Raw genomic sequence first — 17,643 nt, forward strand, 5'->3', positions numbered from 1 at the left:
GCCTGCCTGCTCCTTGATTAGAGAGTGAGGTGGATGGACTGAGTGTGTGTGAGTGTGTGTGTGTGTGTGTGTGTGTGTATGCTAACTCAACTCCCCTCCTGCCCGCAGAGCTGCTTTTAAAGATCAGTGATTTGGTCAATTGGCCTGGCAAGTCCAATCCCACGGAAGGTCACTGATGACTCAATGGACCAGTCAGTGAGGCAGGCTGTCTTGTCACTTTGTGTGTGTGTTCATGTTGTGTCAGTGTATATATATGTGTGTGTGTGTGTGTGTGTGTGTGTGTGTGCGCACAATGGATCTAGCAAGCCCGTGACAAAATCAACAAGGACAAAATCTATAAAGATGCGATCAGGATGTCAGAGCTCGTCCAGGCTCGTCCTGATTGAACGACATCTCGAATTACCGCATCATCAGATCGGGTGACTGCATTGATTGTGTGCAACATTATTTAAAGACGGGCCAAGATTGCAACCAATATTACAGTTTACTCCATATTCTTTTGGACTTCTCGGCTGTTCTTTGTGCTTGTGCTCATCTTTCCTCTCCTTCCTTTTGGTTGCTTTTGGCTTGGCTAAGTCTGTTTTAATGTTTTATTTCCCTGTAAAGGCCTTTGATACATGGTGCTTTAATGATAGATATGTATATAAAAACCACAGCAGCCCTGCATGGCCTTTGTTGCAGCGATGTCTCATCCTGCTTCCCCTGTGTTTCCTGTCTGTATCTCTAATCAATCAGGGCAAAAATGCATTCCAAAAAACAAATAAACTAATCACGTATTCAAAATACACTGAAAAAAACAAAGAGAAATCCTGACTTCCCTCACCATATGCTTAGCACATAAGCACATAGCAGTAAGAAGTGAGGGGTGCAGTCGCGCTAAACAGAACAAAGCTTGTAGTCTCCTCTTGTAACCTAAAAGTGTGGCGGATGCTGGATGGTGGCTGACCTTGTGAAAAACTTTTGGACAGCCGACTGTCTGCATGTCTGTCTGCTGCTGCTGGATGGCCAGGTCAGTGAGTCGCCAGACCCCGAGGGAGCCATAAATACTGCGTGTGATTTCACTTCCTATATGCCCTGCCCTGGGCACAGCTGTCCATCTCTGGACAATTTCGCTGCCCAAAGGGAGGACTGGCTGGCTCGCCGGACCTCGTACACAAGCTGCCCATCTGTTTGGGACGGCCTTACATTCACCCCCTGGAAAACTGAAGCAGACAACTGGGTTAATTTTTCATTGAAATTATATAAAATTATGTTTAATGTTGCCAGAGAGAGCAATGGTTCCTTTAATATCCCCCAAAAAAGTCTGATTTGAGAGTGCATGCCACTACAGCAGCATGACACTGTCGGTTAGTTGCTCCAACACTTTGGTCAAAACTGAAACTTCAACAGTTATTAGACAGATCCATTATCTATATTAGATAGATAGATAGATTGTCATTACAGTTAGAACTTCTTTGTTGATATTCATGGTGCCCAGATGATCTATCCATCCTCTATAATCAAGTACCTGCCAAACTAATGACTCAGTTGTCCTTTGTGCAAGGTGCTACTTAGCAAATATTAGCATACAAACACTTGATAGAGAATCTATGCAACAATCTGGTGCAATTTAAATAATTTTCGTGTTGGTGGATTGCTCTTTGTGACAAGTGAGGTCTGTCTTGGATGATTTGTTTAAGTCATTTATTGCTGCTGGACTGTGGGTTTCTTTGGATTTGGGTTGAGTTCAGTTCTCGAGTGCCTCGTCTCAGTTCCCCTCTCAGCTCCGCCAACAGAGAGCAACAGTGGCTAACGTTAGCTTAGGAACATAAAACTTTAAACTAAAATGGTGATGATGGTTATACATTATACCTGCTGATCATTAATTTGCCACTGTGAGTATGTTAGCATGCTTAAATTGGTCAAGTACAGGCTCACAGATCAGTTGACATAGCTTTTCCTGTTTATTATGGACATGTATTAAACATTTTACACTATTAAAATAACTTACATAATAAACTCATACTTGGCTACTTTTTAGACTTGGTGTTAAAAGATACACCAACACTCTCCCATTAGTCAGGCTAGATGCGCGGCTAATTGAGCTAACAAGCTAAAAGTAGCTATAGTCACGGCTGTGTAAGAAGAATAGAGTTAGCCGCAATTAGCAGGGACTCTGGTGATACGCTGCCCTTATTTTGAGTGTAGTCAAGGTGGCCAGTTCTTATGTATTGCTCCTAGAAGTGCAGGTCCAAGACGGAAGTTACAACACTATCGTACCTCCACATTCTTACTTTTTGCCTTGCTACATACTCTACTTCCTGCATTGACATTCGATGTACATCATGTGGTGCAGACCTGTCCAATTTGAGCTAAAAATATCATTTGCATTTTTTTCCAAATATGAAACCTAAAAAAAGTGAAAAGTTTTCTAATTCAAAAATACATAGAAAGAAAAAAACAATAATTTTTAAAAAACAAAAAAAAAACAACGAACAATATATCAAACATTCACCATCATACTGGGCACCACAGCCCCAAATTGTTGGGCATGAGAGGAGAGAGTCTGTAAGCGGCAGTGAGAATACGCGAGAACGACAGCCAGTGAGGGAAACAAGACTCCCCTCTAGCTATGGCTTCCTGACTTGTTTATTTGCTAACTGGGTGGGGGAGAGGGTGAACATATGGTTTGCTAAAACATGGACTTGTAGTTGGGAGGCCGAGGAACCCTAAGGGATGAAGCTGACGGGCTTTGGTCCCTGTCTCCCTCAATTCCTCCCGCTTGGACAGCCAGAGCCGAACAGCCGTCCTCCAGGAGTTAGCAGCGCAGTGCAGCCTCTTGCTCCCTCTCCCCGCTGCTGCCCGCGACCCCTCACCCATCCTCAGTCTAACCCAGAGATGGTGAGGAGGGAGAGAGGAGGAGGAGGAGGAGGAGGAGGAGGAGGTGAGGGGCCATTGGCTTTGGGGTATATATGAGGAGGGCCTGGCTGCAGCTGGGAAACTGGCTGACACCATCCTCTTGTCCCTGGTCCCCAGAGTGTGGTGCTTCGCTGAGCCCTGTTGCTGAGGGAATAAAAGCCCTGGTCCCCGCAAGAGGACATGCTGGTACTGTGGTCCCAACACATATGGACATTTGCTGAGCATTAAGTGTTCAGATTTCGGACACGGATACTCTCTTCTCTGGGAATTTGTCAGAACTCAAAGTGAGGATAGCGGCTGAGGTGAGGTCGGGAGCTTCGGTTTCAGAATCAGAGGGTTGTCAATGACCTGCCAGCTACTGCAGCTATCTTACACAGATCACTGCACTGAGATAGACAGTTGTGCACACACACTCATACACACACCCTCAAGGTCTATGTGTTTACGGACACACTCACTTGCTGGGATCAAGGCGCTAATGTACACACATGGTCTCACACACCCTGCATTGATGAACAAACATATGCACACACTCGCATACACTCCCCCGTGGGTCAGTGACTTAATATGCACATACTTATACACACACACACACACACACACACACTGGGTCAGTTGTTGATAGACTCTCACATGCACACGCCCGCACACACCCTGAAGGTCAGCGCCGTGATGGACAGCAGTCCTGATGCGCTCTGACAGACTCGGCTGCTTCCTTTCATTTCCACTTGCTTTTCCCCCATCAGGTGACACCCACAGGTGCCTCGGCGAGAGGGACCCCGCCTCCTGCGGGTGCGTCTGGGGGCAGCTGGTGGAAAACGGGAGGGCAGAGAGTGAGACAATGAGAGAAAGAAGAGGGCGACCGAGGCACCAGCTGCTTTCTGTCAGTGACCCACAGTCACAGGCGTCGGCGTGAACTTCACCTCCGCTCACACACTCGCAGATATGCGAATGATAAAGAGTGAATGTCAGGCATCAGCTGCATCTCATTCCAAATGAATGCCTCTGACGGACGGATAGTAACAAGCCCCCTGTCACCTCCTGATTCTGCCGCAGAGTCGCATCCTCATCTGAGACTCAGAGAAGGGCGTAGATCTCTGCAGAGAAAAGTCCACCAAGTCATGTGTCCAGTCATGACTGAACCTTCACATCTGCCCTTTTCAGACATCAACCCGGCTCACATTCAAGGCTGTGTTTTCACTTTGGAAAACGGCCAGCGTTCGTCCAGCCCTCTTCTGTATAATTGTGTGTGTTCATTTAAGTGTGGAGCTGAAAATGTCTCATTGCGTGTGCCCCCAGCGCTGTTCCCTGACATACTGTTGGGGCAGTTCACCTCCGAAAAGGACACTTGTCTATTTTGTCGGGACTTTGATCGATGAGGCATCGATGACCTTTGACAAATTTAGTTCTGAGAAAGATGCTTGTGCCCTTGCTTTGCCAGGTGATGAGATGAGAAGATCGATACCAACCTGATGTCTGACATGAAGATACAGTCAGCAGCTGCCAAATTTAGCTTGGCATAAAGACTGGAAATGGAAGGAAACAGCTAATCTAGCTGTTTTCAGTGTCGACAACCAGCACCTTAAACGCTTAATAATTAAGGTGAAGTTATGTCAGGGGTTTCCATCCAGGAGTAGTGACTTCCTGTAGCCATGTCGTCACCATTAGGTTGGCAGGCAACAAGCAGAGACTATAGCTTCCCGCCAAGAAGTAGACCAATAATATGTCATTTTTACACTCAAATACACAAATAAGATGTAATATGTTAATTAGTGAGTTTTGCTGGTTGACAGAGCCAGGCTAGCTGTTTCCCCTTGTTTCCAGCCATCAGGCTAAGCTAGCTACCTACAGACTGCTCCTTTGTAATTAGTGGACATGTAGCATCTAACCCCCACATTCCACCGGGCATTACTGTGTTGCTTTTTTGCAATGACACAGCTGCGGTACCTTATCACAGTAGCTCTACACAATGCTTATGGTTTCAGGAGGGTCAGCCCGTCTGCTTCCGTGAAGGACATGGCCAAATGGTGTGTGTCCACAGAGGTTTAGTTTGCCGCAAGGACCGGCGATCCCAGCTTTGCAAGCTTGACTAAAGCAGAGTACAACCTCTGACAACTGTACATAAAACTTGCTAGCTGCACCTGATTGGAAAAACATGACCAACATGGCGGCTCGTTTGGACACTTTCTCTGACAACAATAGCTCAGCGAAATTAGCCAATTAGTGAATTAATCCATGCAAGTGCAGAGTGCGTCCTCATTTTAGTTTGATGATGAAAAAAAATTAACACTTACAAAAATGCTACCAGTGGGGTATGGAGGAATCCACCCGCAACCCTCAATAAAAAAGCAAATACCCGTAAGCACCTTTTCCAAAATCTGGAACTATTCCTTGAAAAAAAAGTTTGCCTACTTCTTCATTACAACCTTACCATGTGTGGAGTGGATCCATCGTACATAGGAGGAAGAAAACAGGGACTTGGGTCCAGTCACAGCAAAAAACACGTTCATTTTGTACACTAGAGCTATCCTCAACTTGAACAACAATAGAGGCCATCGTGATTTAAGCCGGAGAGTGGCTTTTGCAGTTTGAGAGAGTTCGTTCAGCTGGAGGTCGTATGGTGAGCTTCCACCCTGCTGAAGTGTCCTTGAGCAAAACACTGAAGCTCCACTTGCTCTGGGAACTGCTGAAGTGCCTGGAAGGAAAAAGCAAAAAAAAAAACACTAGAAATGTGAAGAATTAGCTCAATTATACATGGAGCAGCTGCAGTGTACATATAACTGTATTATTGCAACAATGATGTAAGACGGTTATTAGCATGTTAAAGAATATTATCAAGGTTATAATGATAATTTGAAGTCATAAAACACACTGAAGGGAAACCAAAAGGAAGTCACCGGGGGCATGAGGTTTGTTTTGTCGCCGCGGCTGTCTGCATAAAGCCGGGGATGGCTGTTGGAGCTGTTCTCTTTTGAAAACGAGGGGAAGGAGGGGAAAAGGCAGAGAGGGGGAGGGGGGGTGGGAGGGTTGCTGAATAATTGATAGTGGCTGAGAGCGATATGAGTTTAGTTAATGTGCCCAGCAGCACAGGCTAAGAGAGGAGCTGTTAGCTATTCTACCTCAGGCCTTAAACTCAGGAGGCAGAAAGAGCCGGAGACTCGCTGAGGTCATAGGTCGCCGTTTGGTCGTCCAACGTCCTGGATATCTTTCCATTGCACCGTATAGTCCGTCTCATCGGATAAGGGGGAGATGCATGTGTGCGTTGAGGATTTTTTTTTTTTCCTTTCTTAATTTGCATGGGCTGGGTTGTGTGTGTATGTGTGTGTGTGTTCGGAGGCATGTGCACAGCTGGATCCGCCTGGTAGCGGTGTTGTTGCAGCCCTCAGGTTCCTTTCTCTGAGTGGTAATAGAGTGCTCCTGTCAGCCTCCCCAGATGCCGCTCCATAAGGACCCTCAACTCTCTTAACTCGCCAGGAGAGTTCTGCGCTCACGCTGCAAGTCTCGGCACTCTCCGTACTCCTACTTCTCCTGCTGAAGTCGAACAGCGAATACTGACTTTAGACTAAGACTGTACTTCTATTCTTAGAGTGTGAAGTGTGTCTCTGAAGTGAGAGATGATGTACAAATACAAAAATTGAAAATACAGCCCAACTCGAGGCTCGGTGTAGAATCCTGCTTCACAGACAGCTGCTCACTGACAACATGAATTATTTGCCGCTAAATGATAATTTAATGTCGTCATTAAACACAGGGTAAAGCTATTCCTGTCCTTCCACAGCCACATTTCAGTGTTAGCTTTGATCGTACAGAGTAGCATCAATAGCTTGAAAATATTCAGTTTGTAATATTCTGATCCACACAAATAACAGACAGCATTGTGCATCAGCAGCAGGAGTATGAACTATTGTGTGTCTCTACCATTATTTCTAAAGTCCCATCATCAACAATTGTAGCAGTTCTCAAGCTGAATGTTATAGAATATATCACACTACATGTGGCCACGCTGGGCTTGCTTGTGTGGCAGCAAACCCTCCATAAACCACAAAACCAACATCCTGTTTTGATGCGTGAATTTGGAGTAACACTTTCTAATATAGCACACAATTTTGCTTTGTAATTTTGTTATAGGAAGCAGCTACTAATCACAATATTACATACATGTACTTTAATATAAGTGCAGGGGAAGATAATAAGGTGATGTGGAACAATGGTGAACAAGTGGACATTTAACATTGATCACATTTTCACTTACAACTACATTTAAGTTGGAGCTGGTCAGTGTTTTACTGGTTCCTGATTCACGCAGCGAAATTAAACTGAAATATAATAAACTAGCTGGTGACATATGAATGAAGACAGGCAACTGAGCAGACAAATTAACTTACTTTTTATTTTAGATTAGTGCCCATTGATTAGTGTCCATGTGCCCTGATTGTAATGTAAGAAATGCAATCATATTTTTATTTGTGAGATTAGATAAGATAAAATGCACTGACTACGTTTGAATCCATTTATTGGATAACCTTTTCATTCTGTCTCGCAGAGGACGTGTAGGAAATCCTTTAAAATGCCTTTCTATTCTCAGAAACTACCATATTTTTAATCAGCTATTCTATCTTATCATATTCCTACACTGCTCAGGGAGAGACGCTTCACCGTTGTGTTGTTTTACACAATGACAATAAAGACTGTGACATTGAATTTAGAGACGAGATGAGATTAAATAAGACAGGAGTAACAACCTTGGAAATCCAAAGAGAAAGTGTTGTTTCATTGATGCATCCAAAATCCATTACATCCAAACTATACTATAAACAAGATCAACGTTAAAGGTGCAGTCTGTAGTTTTGGGGGGAGAGATCTGCTGTTTTACTTTGTTTAGATGGATAACAAAAAGGGCTGAAGGAAGAAGCACCGCCGAAGGAGTCAGCCGTCACCTAACACACCAACACTAAACAGGAGAAGCTGACTCTGTCTCCCAAGTGTCTCTGTAGTTGTAGAGAAACAGGGAAAATAACTGACATTATCTCCCATGTGCCCCTGCGCCTTAAGAAGCAGAAGATCTCTCTCTCTCTCTTGCCTCCACTTCCTTCCTCCGTGTCATAGAGCGCTCCCGTCGTTCCTCCTGATTTACCAGACATCCTCTTTCCCCTGCTGTCACATTTGGTACAGATGGTTAGGCTCTATGGAGCGGCCTGTCACTCTCCATTTGGCCGCCTCGATGTGACAGCGGGTCTGATGGCTCGTGAAGGCCCCCCGACTTTCCCAGCACACGGACACTGACATTTCTCAAAGGGGGATCGCAGTGTGCTCATCCCCACCCAGCCAGAGGAGGGAAATGAAGAACCTGGAGTTGACCCAAAGCTCGCCATGGGCTAAGAGAACCGGGACAAGAGGGGGGGGGAGAGGAAGTGGAGATTGAGAGTTTGAGGCGAAAGCAGAGGGAAAGAGAAAGAGGAAGGGGAGTCAAAGGGGATACATGAGAAGGACAGGTGAAGCAGGAGAGGACAAAGAGAAGTCAGAGCTGACAGAAGACACACACGTCAGTCATCGTCTGCGGATGTCATCCTACAACCCGCCCAGCGCTCTGAAACCGCCGCACCACGTCCTTCAGAGGGAGGCTGATCCAAAGACCTACCTCCATACACCCTCCTCACCCTCTCTACACCCTCTCTACACCCTCTCTACACCCGGCTGCCAGCATGTTGGTGATGCAGGCGGAGTGAAGAGCTCCCAGACACACACAAAACACGCTCCTGCCTCCACTGGCTGACTATAACATTCACACTCGCCATGATAGACGGTGTCAGAGAGGCTTGCAGACACAGGTGCAGCAGACACAGATGGAGACGTGTGATGACAGATATACACACATATAGACTGATGTCCTCTCATTGTTACTGTAAGAAAACCTTCTTTAAAAAGATTTTTTAATAAAATGCATCGCAGATGACAAACACAAATATTGGGACCATGAACAGATGAAACTAGGGGACAGCAGTCTGTATTCAAATGTTTTACTGTGTGGATCAGCAGAACAGAGTATTAGAAGCTTTCTTACATATAAAAAGACCTAAAAATATTCAAAATAATTTTTTTTCTCAGAATGGAGAGATATTTTTCACCTCATTATCAAAGAAAGGCTGAGATAATCTTACTTCTTACTATACTCTGAGAAATACAAGGATTAAAGATAATTTTGTCTTTGAAATAATAATGCTAATAATATACACCCTGATTTTATTTATCTACTCAGGAAAGGGGGAAAAAGTCGGTGTACAGTATTAACTGAGAAAAATGGTCAAACTATTGTCATAAACTACGGAAACAAGCGAGACACTAAAAAGATATTTGTGATCGAGTGATCATCTATTTAGATTCCTCGTGTAAAAAGATAGATAGATTCAAGTTTAAAAAAGGACCACAATCAAAATTATTTTATTACTATTATATAATTTATTTATAAACAATTTCAACAGAACACAGTTGAGTAAAAATATATATTTTTTCCTATTAATGTCATTCTCTTTATAATATAGTTACCTTCCCCAGTGAAAGCTAGTTGAAAGCAATTGTTTTTCAGGATTTATCAATTTATATATATATTTTTTTAACTTTTACTGACAGACAAAGTGATTATTTGCTTTGTCTGTTTCTTTAAGAAGGGAACCTATTCAAGATATCAGCTCTTAACTGTGTTGTTTCATGACCAGTCTTTTTTTTTTTTTTTTTTTTTTTAAATGTCTTTTAAAAATGTTTAAAAATAAATCTTGACCCAACAATCCGCACATACATGCAACATAAAGAACAGCTGAAGTCTGGTCAGTTACTTTTATCCCTCACCTGGATGCTCCTATAATCGGACACTTTACGTGAATACAAAGAGGCTCAATTAAACTCTTAATTGTCTCCGCTTCCGGTTCCATCTTATTTAGAAAACAATAAAAACGCGCTCCAGCCTCCGTCACGAGGACAAACCACCAGCAACCCAAACCTTTGCCAATACTGTGGAAGTTGTTGCATTGCATCCTGGCTGCAAGGTGGAGACCGCGTTTGACAATCCAAGAGGGGGGAGAGAGGGAGGAGAGGAGGGGAGGGAGGAGAGGAGAGGGGGGAGCTGCTGTATTGTAGCGCCTGCGGGCAATGCTCCCAGTCAATATATATCTCCACAGTCGCTCCTGCGCTCCTATTTGAGCGGGACGCGCTGCCCTCTCAGTGCCGCTGCAGAGGAGTGACAGCCAGCCTCACCGGGACGCGCTCTCCCCCTCTCTCCAGGTACGCATGAATACATTTCTTCTCCGCTCCACTCAGGTAGCTGGTGGCATGCAGGCAGCTTAGTTTGCTATGATTAAGTGACATTTGATAAAAGAAGTTAAGGAGAGGCCTGCTGTGGTGCGTCTGCGTGCAGTGAGAGGATTGCTTTTGGTGCTGCTGGTCTTTTGTTTTGTAGTTTTTAAAAACATAAAATGAGGCTGCCTTTTATTTTGTGGACACAAAACTGTGACAAAGTATAGTTGTCTTTATTTGAATAGCAACAATTTTGAAGTTAAAATGCAAAAACTGCATTTCCGACAGTTTTACAAATGCAAAGCAGAATAATAAGATGTGATTTTAAGGCATTTCCTGTAACTAAGAATGTCAAAGTATTATAAAATTGTATACATTTTTCAGCAGAATCATCTGATGTTTGTTGTCAAATTTAAATACCATTGACTATGTTTTCTATTCAGACATACAATAAATATTTGGCTTTACTTTACTAAATAATGTGTTTTTTATAAAGTAATTTGGTTGCAATATCAAATGGAGCTACAAATAAATGTGTTCTGCCATATAATATTGAAAATGAAGCATTAATTAAACATTAAACAATAAATGTATCATCTGTTTCTTCTCTTCCAGATGACCAGCTCATCATCCCGACAACCATCTTAGGTAAAGTGTTTAAATTAAAGTTTAAAAATCAGAATTTAAGTTAATGTCCTTGTGTGCGTACTGTACAAACAGCCCGTCCTGATGGCTGTCAGTGGTGCGGTTGCTGTTGCATGTAACTTGTCAAAGCTTTTACTGTGGTGAACCTCCTTAATTGCAACAATAGATGTTCAAGCGGTTATAGGCATGTTTGATCATCAGCCCTAAAAGCTTAAAACAAGACCGCAGGGTTTGGATACGGGGCAGCGGGGGGCCAAAGTGCACAGTCAGTGTGGAGAGGAGAGCGGATAGCAGTGGCCAGAAGAGGGAAAAAAATCTACTGTAAAAATGATTTTTATTGATTGGATGGCAGCAGCAGCTGTTAGGCCCCATTATGAGCTCAAAGCCCAGGTCAGAGCCTCGGGGCGGACAAGTGAGCCAATCAAATGGTCGGCCGCTAAACGAGCCAATTCTGGGGTCCAAGTGGGAGAACGGCTGGCAACAGCCTGCCATCCTGTGTTAGACTCACTGCGTCTTTCATCATCAGCCATCACGCCGAGGGTTTTTATAGATGAGGTTGTCTGCTGTCTCTCAACATAACAGGCCATCCATCACCTGTGTTTGCTTCACTGGCCCTTATCTCAAAACTTTTGTCATGAGCAGTCTTCAGTTTTTACTTCAGTTTTGGACCCTGAACATCACATAGACTTTCATCTGTGGATGACCTGAGGGGGAAAAAAAGAAAAAAAAAAAACCTAAATAAAAGCCTCAAAGCAGAGTGTTTTAAAATTGAGGAGCGCACTCCTCTTCACATCTTCTTCCACCGCAGGGTTCACCCGACGGCCTGGCTTAAAGTCGAAAAAGATCAAAAAAGTTTCTGTAATTTCACAGATGAAAAAAGGCGTTTATCGTTGGGTACTTACAGTTATTTTTGGTGATTAAAGAAGAGAGGGAAATTAATTAAACCAATGCTGTGGAATGATAAGAGGGAGGGAAATAAAAAGAGAGACAGTGGTCAGAGTAAACAGATCAGTTTAAATGCAGGTGAACGAGCAGCTTGCTACCTAAAATTAAGTCAATAATAAAAACAATGTTAAAAATATGATTATTTGATTAGTTGTCAACGATTAAATTAATTCCCAACTATTTTCGATAACCGATAAATTGGCTTGAGTGATTTGTTAGAGAGAAAAAATGTAATTCTATATATTCTATATTTTCTTGCTTCTTTACTCTTTAATGAAAGTAAAGTGAATATCTTTGGATTGTGAAACAAAACATGGCATTTGAGGATGTCATCTTGGAGCATTTTTTTTTTTTTTTTTAAACCAATTTCAAAATGTTATACACCAAACAACTAATTGATTAATCAAGTAAAGTAATCAACAGTAAAAACAAATGTTACATACAAAGTTACAATATATTTTATAATCCATCACCATTAAAAGGGGCACAATGTAGTTTTGGGGCTGAAATTTTAAACAGTAGTGAAAAATCTGTGATGCTTAATAAACTCAAACAATTATCATGACTGAACAAACTGACTTTAAAGGACAACACAGTCTCATACTGTTTTACTATGGACCCTGCCACCTCTCTAGCTTCAAACTGTGTTCTGGGGACCTGATTTTCCTTTGAGAACAGCTTTTTTTATTTAGTTATGTAAAAAATAAATACATATCATCCTGTCCTTAATGTACATATTACCTTTCTTAATTCATTTTCCTAAACTACATAGTGCCCCTTTCAGTGTTTAAAATTCATAAACCCTAACATTTTATAATAATGTAATCTTGTTTTTATTGCTAACTTAGTAATAAAGTTTGACCCAACTCTATAACTGCAGAGGTAGAAAGATGAGACAAGAGTATAGGAGAGCAGTTGAACTTCTGTACCATGTCCTGACCCAGATCCCAGACCTGGCACTAATGACGCCCTATAGGCATGACGCCAGGCTCTCATTAGGAACCAGGCCTCAAACCCCCTACTCCTCTCTCCCTTCCACACAGGCGTCCATGCTACCCTCAGCCAGGCTGCGTTGCGCCCTTAGCCGCCCTCCGAGGGTCCAGCCCTAAACTCAAGCAGGAGTGCTGTGAGGGGCCCCTTGCACAGGTGCAGAGCCCCCTATGACGGGCTCATTTTTGCCCCCCAGCCCTGGACCCTGCTAGCCACTGGTACTGCAGTGGAACTAATGAGTAGTGGCAGGTACAGTGAGAACAGAGCAGCGAGGGCCTCCCTGCAGTTAGGTTAGTGGCAACCCTCAGCTTAGGCGGACAACAAATGTGCTCTTGTAATATACACATATGTGCATAATAATATATAGGACCCGTCAGTGCACAAGCAACTTCATCTGGGACATTTAGCTTTCTTACCGAGCAATCTTTCAGAACAAATATGGTAGATGAAATTTGAAGGATATTACTAAAATTTGTGATCACCTTCATTCACACAAAACTGTCTTGTGTCTTCTCAGATTCAAGAAATGCTCGTCTTCATCGACCAAACTGAGGAAAGACTCCTGTGAAATGCACCCTGGCACAAAAGAGAGAACACCTAACAGTCTATCTTGAATTGATCATCCTTTTAAAACGATCTTTATAAATATCAAGACTTAATCATGTCCAAGGACGACGCTTGTAAGGTGACGTCAGCAAACGGCAGCAAACACAAGGAGCGCAAGCCCAAGAAACCTCACTACATTCCCCGGCCATGGGGTAAACCCTACAACTACAAATGCTTCCAGTGCCCCTTCACCTGCATGGAGAAGTCCCACCTGTACAACCATATGAAGTACAGCCTGTGCAAGAACTCCCTCTCCCTGCTCATAGAGTCGGACTGGCCGTATAAAAAGGGCAACATCCTGCACCCGGAGCAGCTTCGACCCTTTCAGCAGGCGCATGGCCTTCAAGCTGCCGGGAAAGATCAGCTAGAACAGGTAACGGGGACCGAGGAGAGGCAGAGGAAACAAAGAGACATGGAGGAGGAAGGTGAGGACAGGGAAAGCCAGGGAGCGGAAGATGAGGAAGAAGGAGGAAGAGGAGAGGCGGTAGTGGTCACGAGGGAGAGCTCGAGTAACAGCAGAGGAGACGGCGCAGAGATCCCTGCCAAGAAACCCAAACAGCCAGAGTCGGAGCTTCTGATGGCTGACGTGCTTTCCCTGGAAGATCAGCTTCTACGAGCGCGATCAATCGAGGTAGAAGCCCAGCTCAAACACTATAAGCTGTCCAAGACGTGCCTGACAGCACCCGGCCTGCTGTCGGAGCAGTGGCGGCTCTTGTCGTCGAGCCACACTAAGGCCAAAGCTGAAGGTGCTCAGTCCAGAGTGAGCGGTTCAATCCCCTGTTACCCTCCTCCACCGAACCTGGTGGATTACCAGGATCCCACTGGACTCAACCTGTCAATGCTCGGGGTTGGCTACCCCATCAGCCCCAGCCTCTTCTCCTACATGAACTCTGCCATTCCCACAGCTGCAACAGGTGTCGCCGCCCAGACTCACGCACAACTCGCCCAGCTCCCCTTCCTGGCTTCGGCTGCTCAGCTGATGCACCCGGCCTCCAGCACCATCACGGACAGAGCTCTTATCCCCCCTCGTCTCTACTACCCCTTCCTGTGTGAGCACACGTTCGGACCAGCCTCCAGTCAGAGTGACGCTGGTAAAGTGCTCAAGACGTCCCCGAACAGTCTAGAAGCGAGCTCCCTGTCTGGATTCCAGCCAAAATTGAATCTGTGGAAAGTGCCTGCTCTGCGGCCGGGGACCACCGCAGCCTCCCCTGCTGGCTGGGTGTCACCTCAGAGAGACTCCCCTGATCAGGGCTACCGGCTGGGGGAGAAACTTCAGAGTACAGCCAAGGAAGGTAAAGCGAGTTGGGGCCTCAAGAGGACAGGGGCCCCACTGGGGAACCATGAGACTCCTACGGAGAAGAAGCCGGCCATGGGTTTCACTTTGGACCTCCTGAAAAACATTCAGACTGCATCGACTCTTAATATGGCAGCAGACAAACTTCTCTTCCATGGCAGGTAAGGATTTCTAGAAAGTTTCTGACAATCACTTTTATTATGTAATTTCCCACAAGGATGTTATAATTAAGGGTCAGCGCTTATAAATGGAATCGTCCTGAATTTCTCTTCTTCTCAGTTTACAGGATGCTCAGCTTCAGTCCCGGCCCACTGAACTCTGGTACAACGATCCTCTCAGCAGTCCCACCAGTGAAACATCTTCTCTTCCTTCCTCTGGAGGAACCAATTCCCAGGAATCCTCTGCAGCCCGGACAACAGGGGAGGGAGCTTCAGAGTCAGTGGCTGCCCTCCTCAGTGACCTCTCCAAGGCTTTGCAGGAGTACCAGGAGGCTGAACGCAAGATCTCCCACCTGGAGAAGGAGGACCTTCCCGCCCAACGCCACCTTTGGGAACACCTCAGCAAAATCCGCAGCGAGCTCTCCCACATCCACCTGGCGTTAGAGCGAACGGCCCGACAGAGCGAAGGGCCTCTTGACCTGTCAGTGAAGAGGGGCTTGTCCGATTCAGTCGGTGACCACGGCACGGGGGAGGACTGCAGCTTTAAAGACAACACAACAGAGACGGAGGAGGAGGAGGAGGAAATGGAGGATAAAAAGGAGGAGGAAGAGAACGAGAGAAAGGCGATAAAGGCTTCTTTAGAGAGTCGGAAGCAGTCGTTGGACATGCTGATCAAGATGAGTCAGGCGTCAGTGGTGAGCGCAGAGGTGCTCTCTCCTGGTGGTCTTGGCATGAGGCCCAGCTCTGCTGAGGCCCTGTGGCCGAGCAGGACCACCAAGTGTGAGGCGGACTCCAGCGTCCTGCTGTGCCCTGACGGCCGATCTGTCGTGTTCACCGACATCCCATCCTCAGTCAAAACCCCAAAGAGACCCCCATCTATACAGCGACTAGAAGCCCAGTGTCCTTTGAGCCCTCTGACTGCCACTGACAATTAAACTCATGTTCTTCATACAGTAATTCAAATGCAGTTTTCTTTATTATTACTGGCATGTCTTTGATTTTCACTGACCGGGTGAGGACTGTCACTGTTTTTCTTAGTTTAACTTCACACAAACCTCAAATGTTTTGCACCTTATATATAGAGAATGAATGAAAATATTCGAAAGAAAAGTCTTACAAATGCACTACGGACATTGATTGTTACAATAAGATTCTTCTGAAAAAACAACATCAGCGCTTATTATAATTTCCAACAGGATCGTTTGAACAGTTAAGTCTATTAAAACCATGTGGAGAGACAATCCTCTGAATGGATTTGTACATGTTGTAAATACAGTAAATGTAAGTAAAATGTTTTAAAAGGTAAATGGTTTTATATGGATGATGTCATGTTGGACTGCATCATTTCACTTGATGACGATAAATTGTATTATACACGTTGTATTTCTTTGAATAAACTGAGAAAAAACAAGAGTTTCATTATTTGTATGAATGTGGAATAATCAAACAGAAAACCAGCATAATGAAAGAATTTGATCACATTGTTTAAATCAGTTGCATTCATCAGTCTACCGCACAAACCGTTGGAAAGCCCACGAGGCTAAATGCCATCATCACAATCATTTAGAGTCTAAATAAGCGACTAACAGATTTGTAGTGGCAGCACCACCTGACCCTCCTGTATCTGCCCTGACAGAGTCGGGTGGCTGCGCTAAAGGTGAAGCAGCTCCGTGAGCCAAATCCCAATCAGTAGGGTCACCTGTGTCTCTGCTCGTGGATCCAAGACACCCCCCCTTCAAAGGTCAGGGCTCCAGGGCTGAGCTCCACGTAGACTACCTGTCGCCCCCAGGATGGTCACGTAGTGCCTGGCTGCCCCACATTCACCATCCTCACGCTCAAGACACGGCTGCAAAGGTCAGCTGCCTCGAACAGGAGAGGCCACTTTGGATGTTCAGCCTGAAGAGGTCAAAACGCCCATATGATCTTTTTCAATTTAGATTTAATATCTGCTGAAAGTCTGAATTGAGTTATCACAAAAATCACATTTGTTATTTGACGTGTTGTGTTCTATATAAAAAGGCCTTTAATTTGAGCAAATATTTGCAAATCTGAATTTTAGGGTCATGTATGATATTCATATATATTATTTAATAGAGGCTGCAACTTACTGTTAATTAATTATCATATTTGTTGATTATTTCTTGATTAATAAATTAGTTGTGAGAATAATTTCACAGAAAATTATGAAAAATGTCAATCGATGTTTCCCAAAGCCCAACACGATGTCCTTGAATGTCTTTTTTCACCCACAACCAAAAAATACAGAGTTTATTGTCATAGAGATGCCTAAAGAAACCAGAGAATACAAACATTTAAAAAGCTGCAATTAAAATAAATGTCTTTTTTTCTTAAGCTATAGATGTAGGATTAACACTTATCCATCCACCCCCTCAATATACCTCATTATAAAATAGAAACATAAGACCACCAAAGCAAATACCCCTCCGATGCCTGTGTTTTGCAATTTTCTCATTAGAGAAGAGCTGCAAAAATTCAAAAATTGCACAATAGTTGTGTGTAAACAAAACAGAAAAATGTCATATCAACTGCTGACAAAAGAAAAAAAATCTCAATAGTAACACAATGTCTCTGACTTGCTTCAGAGTTTTTGCTAAATACCAACATCAAATCTCTGTTGTATTCACTAAAGTCAGGATCCAAGTAGATAGCTCCCTCATGTGGACAAATGATTTAAAGCCAAATGGCAAGCATGGGACAGTCACATTTACATTTAGCAGCATTTAGTCAGCACTAAAAAAATGGCCAACAAGAATTACAAAGCAGAGCAAAGCAAATAAAATAAAATAATTTAAAACCCAC

At 44.0% G+C, this 17,643-nt stretch overlaps 1 protein-coding gene across 2 annotated transcripts; it reads left to right on the plus strand.

Moving 5' to 3' along the window:
- The first annotated feature begins 9,742 nt into the window (after positions 1-9,742).
- Positions 9,743-16,219, plus strand: prr35 (proline rich 35). 2 transcript variants are annotated; one of them, XM_037080455.1, is made up of 5 exons: positions 9,743-10,173; positions 10,801-10,833; positions 12,819-13,055; positions 13,283-14,826; positions 14,945-16,219. In XM_037080455.1, exons 4-5 carry the CDS (start codon positions 13,427-13,429, stop codon positions 15,756-15,758), a joined length of 2,214 nt encoding a protein of 737 aa, XP_036936350.1. In that variant the 5' UTR covers positions 9,743-10,173; positions 10,801-10,833; positions 12,819-13,055; positions 13,283-13,426; the 3' UTR covers positions 15,759-16,219. The 2 variants fall into 2 exon arrangements, with proteins under 2 accessions (XP_036936350.1, XP_036936349.1); XM_037080454.1 differs by lacking the exon at positions 12,819-13,055.
- Positions 16,220-17,643: the final 1,424 nt, after the last annotated feature.

The sequence above is a fragment of the Acanthopagrus latus genome, chromosome 20 (assembly GCF_904848185.1).
Source record: "Acanthopagrus latus isolate v.2019 chromosome 20, fAcaLat1.1, whole genome shotgun sequence".
In the NCBI taxonomy this organism is placed as follows: domain Eukaryota; kingdom Metazoa; phylum Chordata; class Actinopteri; order Spariformes; family Sparidae; genus Acanthopagrus; species Acanthopagrus latus.